We start from the raw sequence: 24617 nt of genomic DNA, 5'->3' as shown, positions 1-24617 counted from the left end.
GGCAACCAGGGTAATGAGAAGGCTCACCTGTGTGCGCACATACTCTCAGCCACACTCACACTCACTCACATATCTATGCACACACAACCACACACCCCGTGCCCAGGAGCTGCATTAAAATGATTTTTTGGGGTATGTGCCATACTCTGCACATTACTGAATAATGTGGAGCCTGCACAATGTACAGCTAGAAGTGCTAGAAGGAAGAGCGCTGAAGGGGTTAATGTAGAACACATATAGGCAAATATTGTCAACTATTTTATTCAAATGTTTGGAACTTGAACACAAAATTATCATTAAGTTTTCACAAAATGAGACATCTGTCGCTTGAAAGGAAAAAAATATTTCAGAAATATGTTTACAGAAATGTAAAAATATTAGGCATTGAGACAGATGTGAACATATTCAGTAAGTTGTCTTGTCTGTCAGTCTTCCTCCGAGCCGAAGACCTTATTGTACTCGCTCAGCATGAGCTCCGCTATCTGGTTTTGGTAAACCATGTGTATTGCCATGTTCCCTGTTTCGTTTTCAGCTCGCAGAAGGGTGGGCCCAAATACAATCCCTAGGCTTTGGGTTGACATGAGGTTCTTGGAAGCTTTGGCCACTATCCTGTGGGGAGAGAGACAGAGAAGGAGATAGAAAAAAAACATTCCATTGGAGTTTTTTATGGAGTTTTATACTTTTGAATTATAAAGTTCTGCATTCTTGAATTCTTTTTTTTTTTTAATTTCAATTTAGAGAAGGAAAGTAAAGGCTTTCCTTTACTGATTGGCTTTGACAAAACAGGGAATGTAACATAAGGGAAAATTTTTCTAGATTCGGAGAAACAACGTCTAAGGCAACTATTTAATCTCCTATTCTTTATACTCCACTGTATGGAAATAGCACTGATGACTTTTGGGGGAAAGAATTCATAGCTTGTTATCCCCATAGTACCTGGCTATTGTGGGTGCTCTACGAATGTTTGTGAAATGAATAAATGTTACATAAAGCAGCAAAAGTTACTGTGCAGATTTAACAGGATTCAGACTTTGAAGTGTTTATAGCCAACGGAGGAAACAGGTGAGACATGCGTAAAATGCATGAGAATCCAAATGTGAAAGGTAGAAAACTACATGTACAATTAATGATGGAAGGTAGACACAAAGGCTGAGAAAAAATATTTTTAGTGTTTAGTGTGAGTAGAGAGTTCCTGACAAATGCTAACCGGAATATGTGTAGTAGAGAAGGTAGGATCTGAGACATTTAGGTGTATGGCAAAATTCTAAGTCACTCCATTTATTTGGGTCAGCCAACTTAGCTCGCATCTCAATAAAATGCCAAATCCGGGACCATCCGCACTGGGAAGGAGTTCCACTGGAATCAGAAATGTTTGCTTGTGTGAAGACTGTACGGAGAGCTGGAATACCAATGAAGCATTAGGATGTGGTTTTCTTAATGGTAATGCTTTCCCTGCTTCAACACAGGATTCTTAAAAAGAAAGTAAAGTCCTATTCTATAAATTGAGACTTTAAAAATGCTAATTATTAATATTGAGGACTACTTGGTTTTATATTAAAATTAGGAAGAGGGAGAATTTAGTGATGTTAAGGAGACAGGGAAGGACAGGACACGAAGAAATACTAAATTCGGCCAGACATCCCCAGCCAAGGGATATATGAGCATAGCGAATATATAGAGGCAAAGGAACACTTCACTGCAAGGCAGTGGGGTCTTTGGTCTCAGAGCCCATTATTGAACACTGGCACACTGGTTGGATTTTGGAGGACTCTTTATTTGACCTATGTGGACCTACCTAGCCCCCATGCAGAGGAGGCAGGAAGACTTGCTTTATTTCCATCCCTTCACAAACATAAATCTCTAAAGTACCCCTCCTGTGACCAAGACGGTATGCCTTCTCCCCCCTGAAAGAGATTGACAAGGACCAAAGCCATGCATTTGTGACTTGCCATAGCACAAATTCATGGTCAGCAATTTCTCCATAGATTTTTATACTTTTCTTTTTCAGCAAAAGTTCTGGCCTCAGAATCGAGAGCATGGCCAAAGCTAGAGGAGGAAACCCAGACTGAGTTTACATAGGGTGGAAAGTAGGAGGCCGGAGCTGCATGATAGCACCCCTCTTGGGAAAAGGGTTCTGCTTTAGCTGGTGGGTCATGGAAGAGAGCTCCTGTAATGCATTTCTGCCATTGCATCCGTCTCCTACGTTTTCTGTGTACAAATGTTCGCACTGTGCTTTTATGCACGTGTAAATATGGAACAATCATTGATCTCAAACCTGCATCCTCTGTGTCCATTTCTCTGCACACTTATTTGATTTTAATAACACCAACTTTAACTAATGAATGCTTTAAAATAATCTCTTACAAGTAGATTTTACAAAATAACACATAGTTTTGTATTTTTGTTATATTTGCATTACTGCAGGTTAAATTTTCTTAGATTGGAATTTTTTCCTGAGTTGGGAAAATCAAGTTACTTGCAATAACTCTTAGAAAAATCAAATGCAGTTAAGGGGAAAAAAAGTAAAAGAACGTGGATGTTTATTATATAGAATACACGCTATCTTTGTTAGTTACTGTTACAAAATGTATGCTTGTTTGTGGGTGTATAATATATAGATTTTATTGACAATTTATGTTTTAAATATCAACTAACTGGTAGTTGGTATGTTGACAAATTAGTCAATCTTTACATTGGAAAAGATGCTGAAAGTGAAGACTAATTTAGGGTGGAAGTTACCAACTACTAAACTCTATGATTCATGTACATAGGCAATATATATGCTCATATTAACATTTAAGTTAGATGAGATTCCTTTCTAATAGACAGTGGAAATAGACATTTCTAGCAATGAAGGCCCCCAAACTGGGGATGTTTGGGAAAATGTTTTAATGCTATTATAAACTTCATTATTTAAATATGAATGTACCTAGTCTCTACCTCAGTAGACTCTTAAATAATTAGGTGGTTACTTTAGGACCACAGAGAAAGTCAACCACAAGTTCAAAAAATAGCTAGAATACTATCCTACAAATTTTTTAAATCCTAGGTTTTTTTTAACCTCAGAACAAGGGATATCAGAATTTCTGTGGGACCAGCTGAGAACTGTAGGTGCCATTATTTCCGAAGGCTTCAACTAGTAAAACATACGTGCAGGACAAACAGAGGCTATTGAAAGAAATAAGAGCTCTGCATGCCCCCCCCCCCAAAAAAAATCAATCTACTATTTAAGATGAAAAACTCCAAAAAGAATAGGTTGTATTTCCAGTATCTTAAAATAAAGTTGAGTTGTATTACTGGAGTGGGGGGAATCTGATTCAGAAACTAAATACATTTTTACTATGGGTTTGGCACTATCTCCAGGACAGCTTTCACAAAAGTGAGTTCTGCAACACACTATTTCTGTGATATATTTCACAAAAATAGCATTCCAGAGTGAAATAAGTTTTAAAGAAAACTGTATGCCATTTTTTCTTCTTGAAAATTCACAATACATAGTGACATAATAAAGGCTCTGACATGTCCTACAGAAAGTATCTTTGTTTCTCTTGGTGTGACTTGACTTACTTGAATGTCATAGTTTGTCCTGAGTGACAACGAGGAGCACACATAAAAAAAAGTTGCTCTAGTTGCTTTGCTAAGGGCCTACTCAATAAGTCTGAACACGTTGTGGACTTTACCCTCCTGTGCCACCCCAGCTTCAGGACGATGCAGTAGCTCACTCAAGGGTCAGACTCTGGTCCTTCCTGCAGAGTCCCACCCCTCTGGCAGGGCTGAGTTTTCATTAGGCCTCAGACTCCACAGAGTGATATAAATTTCAAGTTACAATTTAACCTATTTTCAGCAAAACCCGAAAAGACACTCCCCTTCTATGATAAAAATAAAAGACGAAAAAGGAAAAGAGCACATCGGAAGGAGAAAGGTGAGAGCAAAGGCTTGGCTGAGAGATTAACAAGCAGTGAACTGGATGGATGGGTAAGAAGGTGCAAAAACATTTGGGTCTTAGGTCAATATTTGGAAATTCCTCTGCATGTTTGTTTACCCACCATTAATTTACTCCTAAGAAATACTTAGAGCAAAGTACCTGATTCCAAACAACATGAAGAGCGCAAAGTTTAGTGCCTGTGGATGCTTGACTAATAGGAAAAAGACCTCAAAGTGCAACTCTCGAAAAAGACTACTTATTAATGCTATTTAGTTTAAAATAGTCTGACAAAAATAATTATGATTTTATGAATTTGTTCATGAAATAGCACTTGATATATATTCATTGTAAAAGGAATCCTTATACCGCTAAGTAAAATTCAAGTTTATAAAATCTTGAAGTGGGTAAGAATTCATTTTTCTGGCAAGAGCTTAAAAGGATGATATACAGTTTACAGTATAAAAAAGGAAAGGAAATGCCAGAGCTACTTCTTGTTGAGACCAAATGGAAGTAGCAATGATCCATCAATTTAAGATTATTTTAGAAACAATCTATAATCCAGTGCTACAGATGTTGGACTCCAGACAAAAAAATCCTTGCAGCCTTATACTGGGTAAGTTTTTCCAAGAGTGAGCTGAATTGCTAACCCAAAGAAATTTCTTAGTTGCTTAAAATTATAGCCAAATGACTCAAACTGAAAAAGAGCTTTACTATAAAACTCAAAATTAATGCTGAATTAAGAAGGCCAAAGCATTTAATAATAATCCAGCTCTAAACAGATATATGGATGCAAACTTCCTTTTAAGTTTGAATTTTGCTGTGGCTATAATGACTTGCAAAGGAAGTTGAAAGCCACATAATTGCCTGCAGGACAACTCTCAAGTTATTGGAAGTGTATTAAAAGTGTTCCCTTCCCTATCTCTGTAATGCCGTGATTTTCCAACACACGTAACTTGAAGGTCGTTTAACTTGAATGGGAAAAGTGCGGCGGTAAATGTCCTGCTGCCATCAGGTCACACCTGGCTTGCAAAATACAGCTCAGCCACCGTGTGTGAAATGTTCATTGTGACTTTGACCACTTAAGTGAAAGAGGCTGTTAAAAATAAAATACATTTTCAACGTGCTTAATTTGTGTTTCTTGTGTGCTATAGGTACTTTGGGGGTAATTCATGCTACCCATATGCTTGCCTATCCTCAATTTGCACAGGTTATACTGCTGTCTACAGTGGATATTATATATATATATACATTCTCTCTCTCTCTCTCTCTCTCTCTCTCTCTCTCTTTCTCTCTCTCTCTCTCTCTCTCTCTCTCTCTCTCTCTCTATATATATATATATATATATATATATATAAATAATTGGGGACTTAGCAGGAATTCCACCTTCTCCCTTAAAGTCATGGCTATATGTCAGAAAAATTTTTAAATGTTGTAAAAACAGAGAAGCACTCACCAATGATTTTTCATTTAACACTAATGTATTTCAGGGTGGTCCTTCACTAGTAATCCATCTATTTGTATATGTTGATTTATAAGTCAGTTAATTTAAATTAATTGTAAAGTCTTTAAATTTAGATCTAAATATCATATATTATTATTTTCTAAACAAATTAGCAACTATTCTCCTAAATTGATATATTCACACATTTTTGCTTTTTTAAAAAATAAAATTTACCATTTTAAAAAAGATTTTACTTACTTATTTTTACAGAGAAGGGAAGGGAGGAAAAAAGAGAGGGAGAGACATATCGATGTGGGAGAGAAACATTGATTGGTTGCTTCTTGTACGTGCCCTGACCGGGGACCAAACCCACAACCCAGGCATGTGCCCTGACAGGGATAGAACTGGCGACCTTTTGCTTTGTGTGGTGATGCCCAACCAACTAAGCTGCACCAGTCAGGGCTATGCATTTTTGCTTTTAAATAATCTGGAAAGCCATGTGTATGTAGTTCTCGAAGCACATGATAGAAAGGGAGCTTCATACGGCAGCTGCGTATTCATACTGGACACGGCCTTATTCTTTGCATTTATTAAGTACCTTCTTTGAACTGATTTCAGTGAAGAAGATTGAATATTTTCAATTATTCACTTGCTTCTTATTTTTATTGATTGGACATTATAGGGAGATTATTAAGTATCTTTTAAAGTAATATTCTGAATATCTAATAAAATAGGTGGAATGATAAAGTAAAAAGAAGGAATAGCCCATAGACTTCAAAATTACTTATTTCCAGTTGTAATATGTATCTTATAATGTGATAACAACCATAGATAAGTGGGTTATTATAGCCAAATCCCTTAAATAGTAGATAACGTTGTAAAGAAACAGTAAGAGTTATTATTACTTGTTGGATATTTATTACATTCTAATCATGATTCTTCAACTATATCAAAATTTTGAAAGACAGTTTTAAAATATCAGCTTCAATTTCTTTTTTCTGATTATAAAGTAACACATTTGATTCAAGAGAATTTTAAAAGTTTAGAAAAGTATAATAAAGAAAAAGCATCCAGCAGTAACCATCAACCGTAACTCAGTGTAACCATTCATAAATATCTACCGAGTGCCTAGGAGGTGCTGGACACTGTTCTGGGCGTTGGTGATGGTGCAGTGAGTAAAACACAGTCCCTCCCCATAGGAAGCTCATGATCTAGAAGGAGACCCAGACAACAAACAAAGCAATATGTAATACGAGTTTAGGCACTGAAATACTTCCAGAGAAACTAGGAAAAAGAGAAGTAGTTGTTCTTGCATTGACCCTGGAGAAATTTTTTAAACAATGCTAATATCTTCAAATCTGTCCACAGAGATGCTTGTTTACTTAGTGTGGGCGGGGCCTGGTTGGCTGCGGATAATGCAGCCCCTGCTAACTCTGGGGAGCAGGGAGTGGTGGAAGCGCTGTATGTAGCAGTCAAGGCGCTCAGCACAGAAGACGGCCTTCCTATGGAAAGGACGCCTGGGCAGAGACCTACTTAGATGCACGTCAGGGGAAGGAGAACTCCAGCCAGGGATGAGTAGGTAGAAAGCCAGTGGTGAGGTTCTCTTTGGTGGGTCTAGGGACAGAGAAGATAGTGTGGCTGGAGGCCGGGGAGTGAGGCAAAGAAGGTAGGAGAGGCTGTGGGGTAACTTATGGGCCTTGGTAGGGATTTTGGATTTAATTCTAAAGATAATGAGGATCCATTCTTGGTTGTTGAACAGCAGAATGGCAGTACCAGGACTTAGTTGTTATAAAGGTAGATATAAAGAATTTATTTACATACCTATGCAAAAAATCCTTTCTATATAATTCTATATCAAATACTTTTCACTTTTATCTTATATAAATAATCTTTATTATTCTCATACGTATGTGATATTTATTTATTCATTACCTTATATGGGACAGAGTGGATTGTAATCTATGATTTCTTAGTATAAGTGAAACTGATATGTTAAAACATCTTTCAATGTACTCATCCTCCATAGTTTGGAGTATAGTGGAACCTCAGAAAACTGAGAAGTGATTTGTTCATAAAGCAAATCTTATTTGTTTGTTGCCTGAGAGACGTGTGACTGTTCATAGAGGTATTAGCATGAAAGGGCTTTGGAGTCAAGAATCAAAATTATTTTGTTACACAACTGAGACTTTTTTTCCATGAACAACTTGGTTGTGAACTAAATTGTTCAAGAACCAAGACGTTTGAGAACCAAGGTTTGGCTGTATTTTTTCAGGTAGTGGTTCCCAACCAGAGGCAATTTAGCCATCCCCGTGAGGCATTTGGCAAGTGCTGCGGACATTTTCGACTGTCGTGACTGAGAGGGGAGTTGCTACTGGCATCTACTGAGGAGAAGCAAAGGAGGCTGCTAAACGTTCGGCAATGCCCAAGACAGGCCCCCACAACAAAGGATTAGCCATCTCAAAACGTCAATGGTGCTGCTGTTGAAAAAAACCTGCTATAAGACAAAATAATAGAAATGCAACAACTAGATCAGTGGTTCCCAAACTGTACCATTCATGAGAATGATTTGGAAGCCATGTTGAAACACAAATTGCTTGCCTCTATTCCCGGATTTCTGAACCAGCAAGTCTGGGAGGGTGTTTGAGAATCTGCATTTCTCACAAGTTCCCAGGTGAAGATGATACTGCTGGTCAGGAGACCACACTTTGACAATTTGCATTAAGTCATTAAGTTATGACTCTTCTTTTCTTTTTTAAATTTTTAATTGTTGATTTCAGAGGGAAAATGGGAGGGAGGGGAGAATGAGTGAGAAATATGGATTTTGTTGTTCCACTTATTTATGCATTCATTGAGTGGTTCTTGTTTGTGCCCTGACTAGAGATCCAACCCATGAACTTGGTGTATCAGGACGATGTTCTAACTGACTGAGCTACCAGTGAGGGCTCTTCTTTTCTTAGAATATGATAATGTGAGAAATGTTAGCACATTCCACTGCATGTAACATATAGTCCTGCTATCATTGTTATCATTTGGTATTAATCATTTTACAGTAATTGTCAATTTGATAGGTTTTAAAATGGTCTTTCTTTGAATTTAGGAAATGGGGAAAAATAAGAAAGCAGCACTCATGTGGGTTTTCTTTTCTGAGAATAGCTGTTCCTATCCTCTGCCTCTTTCCTACTGAGAGCTTGTCAGTTTGTTTGTTTAATCCATTTACTTATTTTGTACAATGAAACTAACACATAGTCTTTGAAAAATGTACAGTCAGAAGTATGTAGAGTAAAAAAGTAAAATTCTCTCATTTTTAATTAAAATTCCTTTATGTTAACTATAATTAACAGATGGGTGTTCCTTCTGGAATTTTTATCTATCTATCCATCTACCTATCTGCATATATATTTTTTCTTTCTAAAAACTGAGATTAAAATGCATAAAATGCTACAATTTGCTTTCTTTCCCCTTAAGTATATATTGCGGGCATTTTTCCAAGTCAGTACATATAAAAATACTTCATCCTTTTAAAAAAGTTGTTATATTTTATAGTATGAAAATATCTTAATTTATTTAACCAACGTCCTTCTGGTGGGCTTTTGGTTGCTTCTGATTCTTTGTTATTACAGACAATGCTCAATGAACATCTTACATATGTAGATTTGTGAGTTTTTTATGTGTTAAAAAGCATCACATTTTATTCTTTTTGTTGTATTTAAATTCTCCCAGATTCTCCCAGATTTTTTTTGTTCCTTAGTTTTACTTACTTAAAATTTTATGCTGTCATATCTAGCACTATTTCTTTTGGAATTTCTACCATTGTTTTTGTTATTATAAAGTTCATCCATTCAAAGAGATAAGGTAAATATCAATGTTTTCTTCTAGTTTTTCTTTAATGATTTCATTTTGTCATTCTCTAATTTATCTTAAATATTTTTTATTGTGTGAAATGTGGTGGTAATCTAAATTAATTTTTTTTCTCCCAAAGCTAGCTAATCCCGCTGTAACATTTGTTCAGAAAGTCACCCATTCTCCATTGATCAGTTCTCTACACTCATAGACACACACACTGGGTACATTGTACTCTGTTGATAGTTCTGTGTGTATTCTAAACCAGCACCTTGCTATTTAAATCACTGTAACTTTAATACATATTAGGAATATTCCTCCAACCATTTTTTGCTTTTTTGGTTGTGAAAGACAATTTTCAGATGCATTTTCTCAGATAAAAAAATAAACCTAAAGAAAGATTTAATGATTTCATCAAAGCCACATAGTAAGTGACAACACCTATAGTAAGATGAAGATTGTTATTACTCTGGGATATACATGTTTTCTTTATCAAATAACTAATATTCAAAAATTTTGCATTTGAACTCAAGGGCTTCCCAAAAGTGAGGCCTGCGGCCTAAGAAGGACTTGGAAGGGAAGCGAGTCAGAGAGTCAGCAAAAAGTCTTGGGAGACATATTTTAATTTGTTAATCATTTAATTCACATCCAAGAATATATTTACAAAGAAAAGAAGGGTGTTCACGTAGAAGAAAAACCAACCTTTTCCTCCAGATTCACAGTGTTTTAAACTTCTGAAAGCATTACTTTCTCATTGTGAATGGAACTGCACTATTGGTGAGACAGCCTGAGAATTTCAGCTATGAGTTCCTTTAGGTGTTTTCTCTCGGGCTTTAAAATGGTGTTAGCCATCCATGACTGACCCTGCCAGCAGGAGAAGTCTTGGATTTTATTCCCTGAGCTCTGCTGGTCTACCGGTACCACTGACAATATCACCATCCTGGGATTTGGGGGAGAAAGGTTAGGAAATAAACATTGGAAATATTTTTACAAAGGAAAAAATTATAAGACTCCCATTATTCTATACCCAGAATTTGTTCAATAGACGTTTAAAAATACTAGAATGTGCTAGTAGCACTTTATACAGAATGTTGGGGGTTGTGCATGGATCAGCGTTAATTAGGTTGAGTAGACTAAGGCACCAATTACAAGATACTAGTGGGAAATACAGGACCTAAATATTTGCCGTATGATGGTAGAAAAACTAAAAGGAACACTATCAATATGCAAAGTCAGAATTCATCAACCTCCCTTTTATTTTCCCTTTTCACATAGGTGAAGAGGACAGCTATTCATTTCCCACTAAAGGCACCTACATCAAATCTTCAGCACTCACTTGAAAGTTGTGTTTTCGTTTAAAGATCCCCGAATAGCTAAAAGAGAATCATTTGCAATTGGGCTATCATCATTCAATTGTCCGTGCTTAATTTTACTGGCTGAGGAAAATTGAGTTTTAGATACTTTCTGCAGTGACTCGTCTTTAAGAGAGACTCTGCATAACTGGAGAGCCCCAAGGAGAGCGTGCGCAGCGGAGTGATGTGCTCCTCAACGGTGGAGCCACGGGACCACACAGGTGTGATTTGGAAAAAAAGAATAGGGAGCCATGATGACTGAATGCAGACAGCCATGATGCGGAAGAAAAAGTCAGCTGTCATCTTGTAAATTCAGCTCCTAGAACTGGCCCAGAGACTGATGTGCCCTTCCTGTCCAGAATTACAGTTGTGAATATAGATTAGGCTGCTACAAAGGATTCATATTTATTATAAAAATCCTAGATAATGCAGGCAAGTGAAAATAGAAAATAAAAATCCCTCATAATCCCATCAATTAGCTATTACTACTATTAATGTTTGATTGTTATAGGGTTTTCCATATGTATACTAGAAAGGTACAAGGAGCATTTATCTAGGTTATTAAATATTTTGTGCATAAAAAGGGCATGAGTTTCCCATCAGGAGGCATACAGAAATGTCTAAGATTCCTGTGTTGGATGGAAGTACGTGACATTTAAAATGTCATCTGGGCACCCAGATTAATGATGAAAGAGTGCACATTCTTGGAAAGTCAAAATATCACTTGAGACGAGGTGGAGTAAAGTATAACAACTGAGGTTTCTTCCCTACCCTTCCTTGTACCTCTTGCCTTTCCCCAAGATTCAGTCAGCAGCATTTTTGACCTTAGTGGAGGGATAGTACAGCAGAATGGCAGAGAAAGTGCTTTGGATTTTTGCAACTGAGGGTATTTGAATTGCAAAGAATAATGTACCTTTGAGTTTCAAACATTGAAATGTTCAAGAACTCAAGTTGCAGCTATGACTTCACCAATGGAATGGGAGGTAGATGAAGAGCCAGGCTGCCAGAGAAAAGAGAGATTTTCTGGACTGGGAGAAGGAGAGTTAGAGAGAGGAGAGATGAGATTCTGGTGAGTTCCCAGAGAGGTGGTGAGTCCCGAGCCTTTCCTATCCCTCTTTCCTGGGGATACAGGCTGTCAGAAGGTTTGGGGATTATGAGATCAGACAGATCCATATTTTTCTCTTGGGGAAAACCTGGGGATACAGCCAGATTCCAGAATTCCTCATGTTCAATATATCAGGAATAGTTAAATAAAAGTTACTGCATGGTATATATCAAGGCAAAAGGTGGCATTAAAATAGCCTCACAGAGTTCTGCCTGAACAGGGACCGAAACTCAGACCTGGGATTGGATGTTGGGGATGATGACAGAAAACCAAAAGGAAATGAAGACCAGCCTGGACAGATGACATAAGCCAGACACTTCCTACCCTGCTTGTCTTCTTTATTATCTTTCTTCAGTAGACTATAAACATCTTGAGCACCAGGGCTTTATTTGTTTCTGTTTAGTGCAGTATCCCTGGGTCAAGATTAGTGTTTGGCCCATAGTATTAGGTGCTCAATAAAAACTTATTGAAATCCTGTATAAATGGATGTTCCTTGGCCCTACAAATGCTTAGGCTGTGTGTTGTCTTCCAGGGCTAGAAACAGGCCAGGAAAATGTCTACAGGAGACTATGAATTGACTAGATTGAAATCATTTAGAAGAATGGAACTTAACAGAGAAATTAGTTTTGCTTATGGCACAATAACTATGTTTCTTGCACACCTGAGTTTCACACCTACTCTGAGATAATAAGAACATAAAGGCTGAGATGAAGAGAGCTAGTGTTTCTTGAGAGCTTCTTAGGGTCTATAATTGCGCAGGGTACCTTCCTTTCCCATGTACTACCTGACTATGAGTTTCCAACGTGTACCTCATTTGAACAAAACTTGTGAGAGGAATTTAGAATAGAATGCAATTTTTATCTGGTCTCCACTATAGATGTTTGAAGTTAAAGAAGGTGACACCATTTTTCTTGGTCATCTAAAATCTGACCATCAAATTCTATTTTAGGTAAAACGCTCAATGTATCTGTAGACATCCAAACTCTTCCACTTTTGGCTCAGGTATAGAAACTATTTATTTTGCTATCATGCATATATAGTTATAATCTGTGTTGAGGTGGAGATATAACGAGTGCCAGTTTGTGCGTGCGTTCTTGAACATGGGAATGTTGTTCTAATTCACAATTCTATTGTCCAGCACACACATCTGTACCCCCTTATTGTATAATAAATTCTATGGGCAGGATTAAATGTCCAGTGTTTTAGAGACCATTATCATGATCTGTAGAGGGCTTTGTAAAAGGGTCTTTCCTACTCTGGCTGCTAACAAACTATTCTTATACTAATAATTGGATAATGATGATGGCTGATTTAGACACACAGATAGGCCACTCAGGCTTTCTTTCAAGGAAGGACTTTCTGCCTGTCTGGGGACAGTGAGGTTAGCAGAAGGACTCCAGCTGTCTTCTTCTTCAAGGTTTGCCTCAGTGGCAGTGAGCCACCTTGCTCAAGTGCACTGACTGGTCTACGTGAGCATTGCACCTGCCATGGAACGAAGGACTGCGTGTACTCCAGAGCTCCCTGTGCGGTTGGCTGCGGCTAAGTTGGGTTCACATCAAGGTTCAACTTCTCCCTCTGCCGATCCTGCTCCCACTGTTTCCCTTCTATAAGAGTTGATCCCTAATAAATTCCTGCATATCAAGCTGTTTTGGAACTTAATCTGTGATTATTGCTTCTAAGGCTGCTCCAGGAAGCCAGCAAAAATGGGGATTTGAAGCTCAGTCACTTGCTGGCCGTCTGGAACTGAGGGGTCTGTCAGTGGTGACAGGCAAGTACAGTTGGGTCTTGGCACAAGGTGGCAGTCCAAATGTTAAAATTCTCATTGGTAGTAAGTTGGGATGTTATACCCATGGAGGGGTAGTGTGTAATATATTAGGCACTTAAAAACAATGGTAGGAGGTTGTAGATAGTAACTACAAGGTCAATGAAATTGAAGAACTATTGCTAAATACCATTTATACTCCACAAAAAATGTTGTTTGAAATTATAGGCCTTTACCCTGGAAATAAGGGTTGGCTGTAGGAAAGCCCATTACAGAACTAGGCTTCCTGATAGTGTTGGAGATGATATGGCAGGGAAATAATAAAGATCAGGAGGTGGGCTTAATTGCTAGTAGCCAGGTAGATACAATTATAATAATAACCAGTAGAGACCAAGGGAGAGCCAAGAGGACTTGACTCAGAGCTATGAAGATGGTTAATTTTGTAGAACATGGCATCCCCCAGGAGCCCAATAAATAGGCAGCCAACAAGGATGCTATTCAGCTTGTATCTCTGCATTAGAATAACACATCTAGTCATTGCTGTATCAGCTACTACTGCTTCCTGGGCACTTCCAGCTTCTTGCATCCAGGGACCAGCAGGCAAAAAAAAGAGCAACCCTCTAGTCAGGGGTCATTGACCCTGTTCAAATGGAGGAGGTAGTGTTATTGTTACACAATGCAGATAGGGAACAATATGTGTGGGATCCAGATGATACACACAGGCCTCGAAGTGCTCTGTCGCTCAGTGACTATATTTAATGGATAGTGCAGAAATCCTTGCCTGAGAAGACACAGTGATTAGGAGCATGAATCCCTCAGGGATGAGATTGGGAGTCACTGTTTTGGGTCAGCTCCCACGCCCAGCAGAGGCTATAACTGAGGGTGAGGGCAGTAACTGAGATTCCCAGAATGGATGGTGGAGGGAGACAATGAATGTCAGCTGTGGGCACAGACCCAGCTTCAGCTGCAGGGCTGGAATTTCCCCTGCTATAGCTTCTTCTTCAAAGGCTTCCTTGGGAAGTGAGGCCCCTTGCAGTCCTGGGGGAACTGTTCTTCGAATATACATAAAAAATGGATTACAGTGACACAAATGGTGGACTGTGATAGACACAAAATACTCTGCCCAGATGTGTCTTAAGGAAGAACACCCAGCCACAGGGGGTGGGGGGCGGCAGTCGGCTTCAGCAGTCAGCTCCTGCAAGCTTTGCCTCGGCTGAAGAGAGCTGCACCCCAACACTCTCAGGGACAGCCCCTGGCCAATGACTGATCACAGTGCGGGTAGACAGGCTGAGTCATTTTGGTCCATTTACTGACAACTCTGATGGGACATGGATGCTTCAGAAAAATGTGGGCAGGCCAAGCTTTGTTGGCCCCACGTCATAGTCTGACTTCTCTTTTGTCCTTGTCTCACTCCACCCCTCCTTCTGTTGAAGTTTATAGATAACAGGTGCCATGTTATGTCTGACCTGCAATGGTAGCTATGAGCTCTGGGGAATCAAAAAAATCTCTGGTAGAAGGAGAACTGGCTTCTGAAAGAGGGGACCTAAAATCTAGTCCTGAGTCTAGCCTTGATCAGCTCTGTGTTCATGAACCATTCCCTTCCATTCCAAATTCATGTTTCATCATTACCAAAATGGAGTTAGAACCATCATGCGTTATGTATAGTACTTTATATCTTCGAAATTTGTTCTGGTCATTCTGGAGCAGAGTCGTAGTCCTTGCGGCATGTTAATATCATCTGTGGCACATTCAGAACCATGTCAATGTCAGGGCTCAATCTGTTACATTTGGCCTGCAGTAAGATATGGGTTCAATAAACCCTGCGTGTTATTCCATCTTGCCTGGGGAGAGAACCACTGCTCTAGGGAAAACCTGAAATCTGGAATCTCAGAATCATAAATTGTTCTCTGAGGTTCTCTGAGCCTTGGATTCCTTGTCCAGAAACTGATGTCATGGGTTGCTTTGAAGGTTAAGTTAAAAATGTGTGCAAAACCCTTTGCAAATTTTAGAAACACTGAAGTTTATTATGCATGATTACATTTGCTTTTGTCACTTGTTATTCTATAAACAAAGAAAGGGAGGTTAGAACTCATTGGTTTTCCATTCTGGCTAGAGCTTTTAAAAAAGCAAAGGGATCACACAGAGATTCTGATTGAGTAGTCCAGGGCTGAGGCCCAAGTATCTGAGTTTCTAAAAAGCTTCACAGGCAAATTTGGCATGCAGCGGGGTTTAAAAGCTTTTTGGTAAAATGACCCATGCAAAGGTCACACAGCCCATTAAGTCAAAAAGCCAAAACTCAGATCTACTAGGCGTTTCCATGCCTTGTGAGTTTTATCCACGCTGAGTTTTCAATTCTTGCACATGAGTCTTATCATAATATTATATACGTTAGTCATAAAATATAGTAATAGAGATAAGAGGGACTTTGAATTTAAAACACTGTATAAATATAATGTGCTATTATTATTAAATATTAAAATAACTATTCCTATCACAGTAGAGCTAAACCATGTGATTTGTGTGCTTTCAGTGAGTAGGAGGTGGAACTCTGTAGGTAACATAAGGTATTTTTAAGGTTGTATGAACCAAGCATAAATGAAACAAAGTGACACCAAGGCTGAAATAATGTAAGCAAGCACACAATGAAACATTTCAGTTAATTCAAAATAGAGTGATGTACTGCTACTGCACTGCTCTCGGGAACGCACTGAGCTGGCTTAATTTAGCATCATGAAGGAAGAGAACGGGATAGAGACAGAGAGAAGGATAAATAGAGAACTGAAGATCATTTTAGTGTGATCACGACCAGGCCATTCATATTTCTCATATAGCCTGGAAACAATCTCGAACTTATTGGAAGATGTGACCTTTAAATGTTCCTTACTTGCAAAAAAGATAAATGTTCTAGAAGCCGGGTGTTAGCTTGTAGAGTCATCTGTCCTGCCTGCCCTGGGATCGGAGGCTACCACAGGGAGAGCACAGATTGTAGATGAGCGAATGTGCTATGTGTTCTTTACATTTGCAGACTGTAGGGTAAGCCTTCTTTGACAGCTCTCTGATTTCTTTAACATAGCAAATCTTTAATCAGTCTAGATATTTTAAAATGTGATCTGTTAGAGTGAATTGACCTGAGTTGAGTAGTTGAGTTGAAATGTGTATATTTCCCCCTCAAAAGCTGACTTGTAGGGGGAAAAAATCAGATATTCTATGATATACTTTGCCTTAGTGACAAGATGTTTTGGGGGAAATCATCCAAGCTTGAAATAAAATCTTTATTGAAAGTAATTCTACATTCATGCCAGTCAGATACATTGTATGATTAGACCAGATACCCCAGGGGAAAACGACGGTGTATGCACCAGGCAGAGTTGATTATTCGGAGTTCCTGTCAGTTCTTAACTTCCTGACAATGGCTGAAGTATTCACAGCCCCTACAACTCTGTTTTCATCTTTATTTTGAGAGAAAGTTAATACACTTTACCTTAACTACACCAAATGTACTGGAAAATAACCCAGTAATAAGATACACCCCGTCTACCAAGTGATAGCTGTATGTAGAGAGCATTTAGCTGTGCATTTCAGGGAAACAAATATAAGCAGCAAATGACTGAAAGATATCGTGATTATTTTTTCTGCTTGAACTTTAAATTTTCCTGGCAAAGTCTCCTGTGTGCTGTCTTAAAATCAACGTGTATAAATAATCACAGAGCCAAATAAATGGTTTCGTTGTAAATTCTCTTCAAATGGCAGGGCAACCTCTATTACTATTATTATTCTTATGAGCAATTCACTTATCAATGTTATTTGGTGTCAGAAAGAAAGACACAGGTCTGCCAGGTAATACTTGGTTCTGCTTAGAAGATCAACTTCTGAAAGCGACATCCTAAGATTTTTTTTTTTTTTTTTTTTTTTTTTTAAATTTTATTTTTTAATATATTTATTGATTATGCTATTACAGTTGTCCCATTTCCCCCCCACTCCACTCCATCCTGCCCACCCCCCTCCCTCCCACATTCCCCCCCTATAGTTCATGTCCATAGGTCATACTTATAAGTTCTTTGGCTTCTACATTTCCTACACTATTTTTACCCTCCCCCTGTCTATTTTCCACCTATCATCTATGCTACTTATTCTCTGTACCTTTCCCCCCCTCTCCCCCTCCCACTCCCCTATTGGCAACCCTCATGTTCTAGTTGTTTGCCTAGTTTGCTCTCGTTTTTGTTTTATGTGTGGTCGTTAATAACTGTGGGTTTGCTGTCATTTTTACTGTTCCTATTTTTGATCTTCTTTTTCTTAGGTAACTCCCTTTAACATTTCATATAATAAGGGCTTGGTGATGATGAGCTTCTTTAACTTGACCTTATCTGAGAAGCACTTTATCTTCCCTTCCATTCTAAATGATAGCTTTGCTGGATACAGTAATCTTGGATGTAGGTCCTTGCGTTTAATCTTGGGTAATGTAATTATGATGTGCCTTGGTGTGTTCCTCCTTGGGTCCAGCTTCTTTGGGACTCTCTGAGCTTCCTGGACTTCCCGGAAGTCTATTTCCTTTGCCAGATTAGGGAAGTTCTCCTTCATTATTTGTTCAATTAAGTTTTCAATTTTTTGTTCTTCCTCTTCTCCTTCTGGCACCCCTATAATTCGGATGTTGGAATGTTTCAAGGCGTCCGGGAGGTTCCTAAGCCTCTCATTTTTCCAAGTTCTTGTTTCTTCATTCTTTTCTGGTTGGATGTTCCTTTCTTCCTTCTGGTCCATACCATTGATTTGAGTCCCAGTTTCCTTCTCATCACTATTGGTTCCCTGTACATTTTCCTTTGTTTCTCTTAGCATAGGCTTCATTTTTTCATCTGTTTTTCGAATAGATTCAACCAAGTCTGTGAGCATATTGATAACCAGTGCTTTGAACTGTGCATCCGATAGGTTGGCTATCTCTTCGTCGCTTAGTTGTATTTTTTCAGGAGCTTTGAAGTGTTCTGTCATTTGGGCCATTTTTTTTTTTGTTTGTCTGTCTTGGCGCGTCTGTTACTTTAAGGGGCGGAGCCTTAGGTGTTCACCGGGGCGGGGTAACGCTGGTCGCTGCGCTGTGACGCTGTACGTGGGGGTGAGGCCGAGTGGGAGCAATGGCGCCCGCCTCACTCTCCTCCGGCTTTCAATCTTTCACTCCGCTACCCACAATCAAACTCGGCCACTCTGGTGCTGGTTCCCGAGTAAGTGGGCCTGTGCACACTCTAGGCCCCTGTGGGTCTCTCCAACAACCTCTCCTGTGAGGCTGGGAGTCTCTCCTGCTGCCGCCCCAACCCCCACGGGCGTTTTCAATCAGAGGTTTGAGGCTTTATTTCCCTGAGCTGGAGCCCTGGATTGCGCGGTCTGCTTCGCTCCCCACAGTTCGCCCGGTTTATCTCTGTTCGAATGTGGGGTCGCAGGGTGCTACCCCCTGCTCAGCCTGCCCCGTTCTCCGCCACTCTGAGTCCGGCCCTCTCGGTTTATCTGTGCAAATGTGGGGCCGCAGGGTCTGCTAGTGCTCAGACTGCCTGCGCCATTTGTCCCACACTCCGCCAGTCTCAGTCCCGCCACAGCCACGCGAGTCCTCTCCACCCCGGTGCCCGTCTCCGCCCCTCCTACCAGTCTGGATGAATGTTTATTTTCTATTTCCTTGGTGTTGGTCCCCCTTGCTGTTCCATTCTCTGTCAGTTCTGGTTGTGCGAGGAGGCGCAGTGTGTCTACCTACGCCGCCATCTTGGTTCTCTCGATTTTTTTTTTTTTTTGCGGTGTAGTTAATACTGCAACAAATAAGAGGGAAGAAGGCACAATTTGGGGGGTTCAGAACAGATCACCGTAATGTGTTCCTCTGTGGTGTGTGAATTACTTTGAACTAAAGGCAACTTTAACGACAGGCTTAAGAGAAATTTCTGCCCCTCTGTTGACTAAATAGAAGAACATGAATTAGGGGCGTTGCCTTTATTAAGAGATTATTAGAGATAAGCTTTTTGACCTATAATACACATGCAGCAGGGCAAACAACTAATTACTGGATATGTGCTCTCCCTGCAAAGGCCTTCTGAAGCCCTAAGGTGCCTCACGTCATCTTTAACTCAGCATGTATAAGAGGAGGAACCCCCCCAAACCCTGAATTTATTTATAAAAAATGTGTACAGTATTTTACCATATATAATGCACACTTTTTGCCCAAATTTTTGAGGGAAAAACAAGGGTGCACATCATACTGGGTAGTACTAATTCTGTATCTATATAAATGTTTTAAATTCTTTTATTTATGCTTATTTATTAAAAGTCTAACTCTAGAAAGCAATAATGACATCCATATGCAAAATAATATCCTGGAATACGATAATCAGTTTTGTTTCTAAACATAAATAAATAAATAATTGAATTAAAAAATTAAATTGGAAGATTTTTTTCCCTGAAAGTTTGGGCCAAAAACATGGGTGCGCATTATACATGGCAAAGTACGGTATTTATTCTTACATGTTTAAATATCAGTCACCTTCAAAGAACTCTCCATTTGATACAATACACCTATTGACACATTTTTTCCACTACTCAAAACAGTTTTTGACCTCATTGATTTTTATCCCTTTTAGTGCTTCTGCTGTTTTTTGTTTCTCCTCTTCCACTTAGGCAAAATGTTTCCCTTTGAGCACTTTTTTAAATCCCGGGAAACAAAAAATAGTCGCTCCAGGCGAGATCAGGTGAATGGGGGGGTGGGGCACAGGGAGGCGTCATGCTGTTTTTTGTTAAACCTGCTGAACATCTGCAAGGTGTGGGCAGGAGGGCTTCTAATCACCCATCATAAAATGGGCAAACACATTGAATGAGTCTTTTCACTGATGTGACCCCCAGAACAAGGGACATAAAGGAAAGAATAAACAAATAGGACTTCATCAAAATAAAAAGCGTCTGACCAGCTAAAGAAAACAACAGAAAAATAAAAAGGGAACTAACCGTATGGGAAAATATATTTGCCAATGACAACTCCGACAAGGGTGTGATCTCCAAAATATATAAAGAAGTCACACAACTGCACTCCAGGAAGACAAACAAGCCAATTAAATAATGGGCAAATGTGGAGAAAAGGGAACCCTAGTACATTGTTGGTGGGAACGCAGAATGGTGCAGCCACCCACTATCGAAAACAGGATGGAATTTCCTTAGAAAACTAAAGATGGAACTGCCTTTTGACCCAGCAATTCTACTGCTGGAATTTTACCCTAAGAATCCTGAAACACTAGTTCTAAAGAACCTACACACCCCGATGTTCATAGCAGCACAATTTACAATAGTGCTGGAAGCAACCTAAGTGCCCAGCAGTAAATGAATGGATCAAAAAACTCTAGTACATTTACACAATGGAATACTATGCAGCAGAAAGAAAGAAGGAGCTCCTACCCTTCCCAACAGTGTGGATAGAACTGGAAAGTATTATGCTAAGTGAAGTAAGCCAGGTGGTGAAAGACAAATACTATATGATCTTACCTATAATTGGAACCTAATCAATAAAACAAACAAGCAAGCAAAATATAACCAGAGATATTGAAATAAAGAACAAACTGACAGTAACCAGAAGGGAGGGGGAGGGGGATATTGGGGGAAAGATGGGGGAAGGGTTATTAAGGGACATGTATAAAGGACCCACGGACAAAGCCAAAGCGGGGGAAGGATTGAGGGCAGGAGGTGGAGGTGGTGGGTGGAGGGGGAAGTAGTGGGGGAAAGTGGAGATAACTGTACATGAACAACAATTTTAAAAAAAGCGTCTTCAAAAAAATTCACTGAAGTCAAACACAGCCTCTCACAACAATGACAGCTAGTACACTGATACAGATGGGTTCCTAGAATACTCACCTAGTGGGGAAGCCTACAAGGGGTACTACAAGGGGTCCACCCTCTGGAAGATAATTCCATCTTTGGGTGGTCTCCTTCATTATACACGCTCTCTTTCTGTCTCTGAATCTCTTGTACATGTGAGATTTTTGACTCTCATGTGTACGAAGTGTATATATATGTATACACACACACGTATGTATTAAATTTGGTTATTTTCTCTTGTTAGTCCATCTCACATCTATTTGATTAGTAGACCAGCGGAAAGAATCTTGGGAGTAGAGGAAAGTCTCTTTTTCCCTCCCACAACTTCAAATTTAGATTTATATCCGATTCAGTGTGAAGACAACACGTTGTTGTAGTTCTAGAGGAAAGGGAAAGCCATGACCCCCAGTAGATGCTTGCTGATAGCCACATTCATTAAAAAATTCATAATTTAGTTTCATAATTATCACCTTTTGACTGTATATTTTAAAACACATTGTTTTCATGTCACTAAAGGATGGAAGCAGGAAGGTGAAGTGGCCCATGACTTGAGCTTAAGGACAGAAATGATAGCCTAGTATCATGTTGTAGAATATGACAACATACTCCCCTTGACAAAGAAGTCTCAGGGTGAAAAGAATACGTATTCTGAGAACCGCATTTCCTGCCTGAGTAATGCATAGTTAAAAAACAAGTTAAAACTTTTGTTTAAAAAACTTCGTTTTTAATTTTTAAAATTTATTTATTTTTAGAGAGGGGAAGGGAAGGAGAAAGAGAAGGAGAGAAACGTCAATGTGTGGTTGCCTCTCTCGTGCCCCCCACTGGGGACCTGGCCTGCAACCCAGGCATGTGCCCTGACTGGGAATGGAACCAGAGACCCTCTTGTTCTCAGGCTGGCACTCAATCCACTGAGCCACACCAGCCAGGGACTACAAAACTTTGGTTTTGAATTAAAAAAAAAAAAGATTTTGAATGTCTTTAATGGGCGAGTGGATAAATAAATGGTGGGACTTCATATAATGAAACATTACTCTATTTAAAGAAAGGCACTACTAAATTATGAAAAGATAGGAGGACTATTAAATGCATATGGCTAAGTGAAAGAGCCCAGCATGAAAAGTCTATGTACTGTATGATTCCAAGTATCTGCCATTCTGGAAAAAGCAAAACTCTGGAAGCAGTAAAAGATCAGTGTTTGCTAGGAGTTAGGGTAGAGGAAGTGATGACTTACACAGAGCATAGAGGATTTTTAGGGCAGTGAAATTATTCTGTATGATCTTATAGTGGTGAATACATGTCATTATAGTAATACATTTGTCAAAATCTATATAATTACAACATTTCAAGTGAACCTTAATGCAAACTATGGGCTTTAGCTAATAATAATGTATTGATACAGGTTCATCAATGGCAACAAATGTACCACACGAATGCATGATGTAATAACAGGGAAACTCTGTGTGTGTGTGTGTGTGTGTGTGTGTGTTGGAAGAGAGAGTGTATGAGAATTCTGTACTTTCTGCCCACTTGTCTGTAAACCTAAATGTGTTCTGAAAAATAAAATCTATTATTAAAAAAAGATGATAAAAGCAGATTGTATACGTTCAGGGTCCAGAGGTCAAGTTTCCTGCTCTGCTGTCCTTGTGGCCACACACACTTGAATTGCTTTGTAGTCTATGCCAGTCACCATATCCAAAAAAATATTTAAGCCTGTCTCTACTGGAAAGCCTTTAAAAATTGTATTCTGATCATTTTGTTATTTGCTTTCTTGGCACTTAAACATTCAGATTGTATTACATTGTTGTTGACATGTTTTATTTTTATCTCTAAGTTGTTTTATGCACATATGCTTTATCTCTCAATTCGATAGCAAACTCTTTGAGTTTAGGTGGTGTGTTAACTTCAGCTTCCCCCTCTTTTCATGTGCAGTAGAAAACTTGGGCATCCTATATCTTTTCGTTGTTACAAGTAGTTTTACTTTACAGGTGGCTGGCAGGTTAATTTTTCTTCATCTGGATGCCTTTTTGTTCCAGCAGGAAGGGTGATGAACTGAACAGAAATGAGGTCCTTCCCAGTACTTTTTACTTACAGTCAGAACAGAGCCTTCCAAAAATACTCTTTGTAGTTGTTTTAAGTTTAGGAGGGAGAGCCAGCCATGCCCATCAGCAAAGGTGCTGAGTCCCGTTCCATGCCACCCCAGCTTCCCTTTCTCTTGCCTTGTCTTTTTACTTGCTTTAAACAAATTTCAGAGAATGACTAAAGAAATAATTTGGAAATACAACAATCTAATGTAACATTTAGGTGCAGTTTTTTGAAAAGGGAATTCAGTAAGTGCAAAATAGCATCCTTGGGTGCTTCATTTTGGGGATTCACGGAACCTTCCTCAGGCTCGGCTTCCTCATTTGGAAAAAATCATACAGTTGGGCTGGAGGAATTCTAATTCCTAAATCTTATTGTTGAATGATTTACCACTTAAAAAAAGTTTAAACCCCGTTTTCCTTCCTCAAAGTTAAAATAATCTGTAAGGAAAGTTGACAAGGTTGGAAACACAGGGCAAGCATAGTAATCAATTGTAAAATAAGAGAATCCTGAAATGTAGTAATAGCTTACACATATATGTGTATACTTTAAATAAATGTTTATACATACTTTATACATCATATAAAGGGTGTATGTGTATATCATTATGCTAATATATACATTCATTTATTAAAATAAAGAATGAAACAAGAAAGCAGACACTAGGGATTTCTAGAGAAACAGACAGGAGCCTCCTGTTCTGTTGGAAGCACAAGGGTGTGTCTGCAGTCTGCTCTCTGTTTTCACAACACTCACACCAGAAGGGTGGCGCTGCACCAAGAGCCCACTCCGGCAGAGGGATGACACACAGGTTTGCTCTACCTGCCTCACGGTGGCTCTCTGCTCTGTGCGGAAGGTCCCTGAAGTTGAAGTCTCAGTGGGAAAGGCTGATATGAGCAACTAGTAATGTCTGCAGCGGGGTTTGGAGTGGAGGATGGTGGCACATGTGCCAGGAATGTGCCATTCAGTGGAGAAGCAATTTCAAAAGGAAATCAGATACATCTATAGAAGTGATACAAGGTACTCCTGGCTGAGAAGGAATCTGGGAATGTGAGAGGCAAGCTGCTGGGGGAATTTGAACCGTGTTGTCTTTAAGTGAGTATAGGAAAAAAAGGGAAAATTATAGGGCAAAGAGGTGTCAAAGCTGACGAATAGTGAATTTAGGAGTATAATTGATTTTTAAAGATACCTATTTAAAGCAGACTTAAAGAAATATGGTGATCCATTCAGATTAGCACATCTATACCGGCTTCATTTAAAAAACCCAATTGCACATATGCATAACATGA

General features: G+C 39.1%; 1 protein-coding gene across 1 annotated transcript in view; it reads right to left on the bottom strand.

The window, feature by feature from the left end:
• Positions 1-245: 245 nt before the first annotated feature.
• Positions 246-24617, bottom strand: part of ARHGAP15 (Rho GTPase activating protein 15) — a 619281-nt gene continuing 594909 nt past the window's right edge. Inside the window, exon 14 of the mRNA XM_024569724.3 lies at positions 246-609. Coding sequence (XP_024425492.2) covers positions 426-609 — 184 coding nt within the window. The 3' untranslated portion in view covers positions 246-425. The remainder of the gene's footprint in view (positions 610-24617) is intronic.

Source organism: Desmodus rotundus, chromosome 2 (assembly GCF_022682495.2).
Source record: "Desmodus rotundus isolate HL8 chromosome 2, HLdesRot8A.1, whole genome shotgun sequence".
NCBI lineage: Eukaryota > Metazoa > Chordata > Mammalia > Chiroptera > Phyllostomidae > Desmodus > Desmodus rotundus.
The sequence above is the reverse complement of the archived record's forward strand: the minus strand, read 5'-3'. Positions and strand labels throughout refer to the sequence as shown.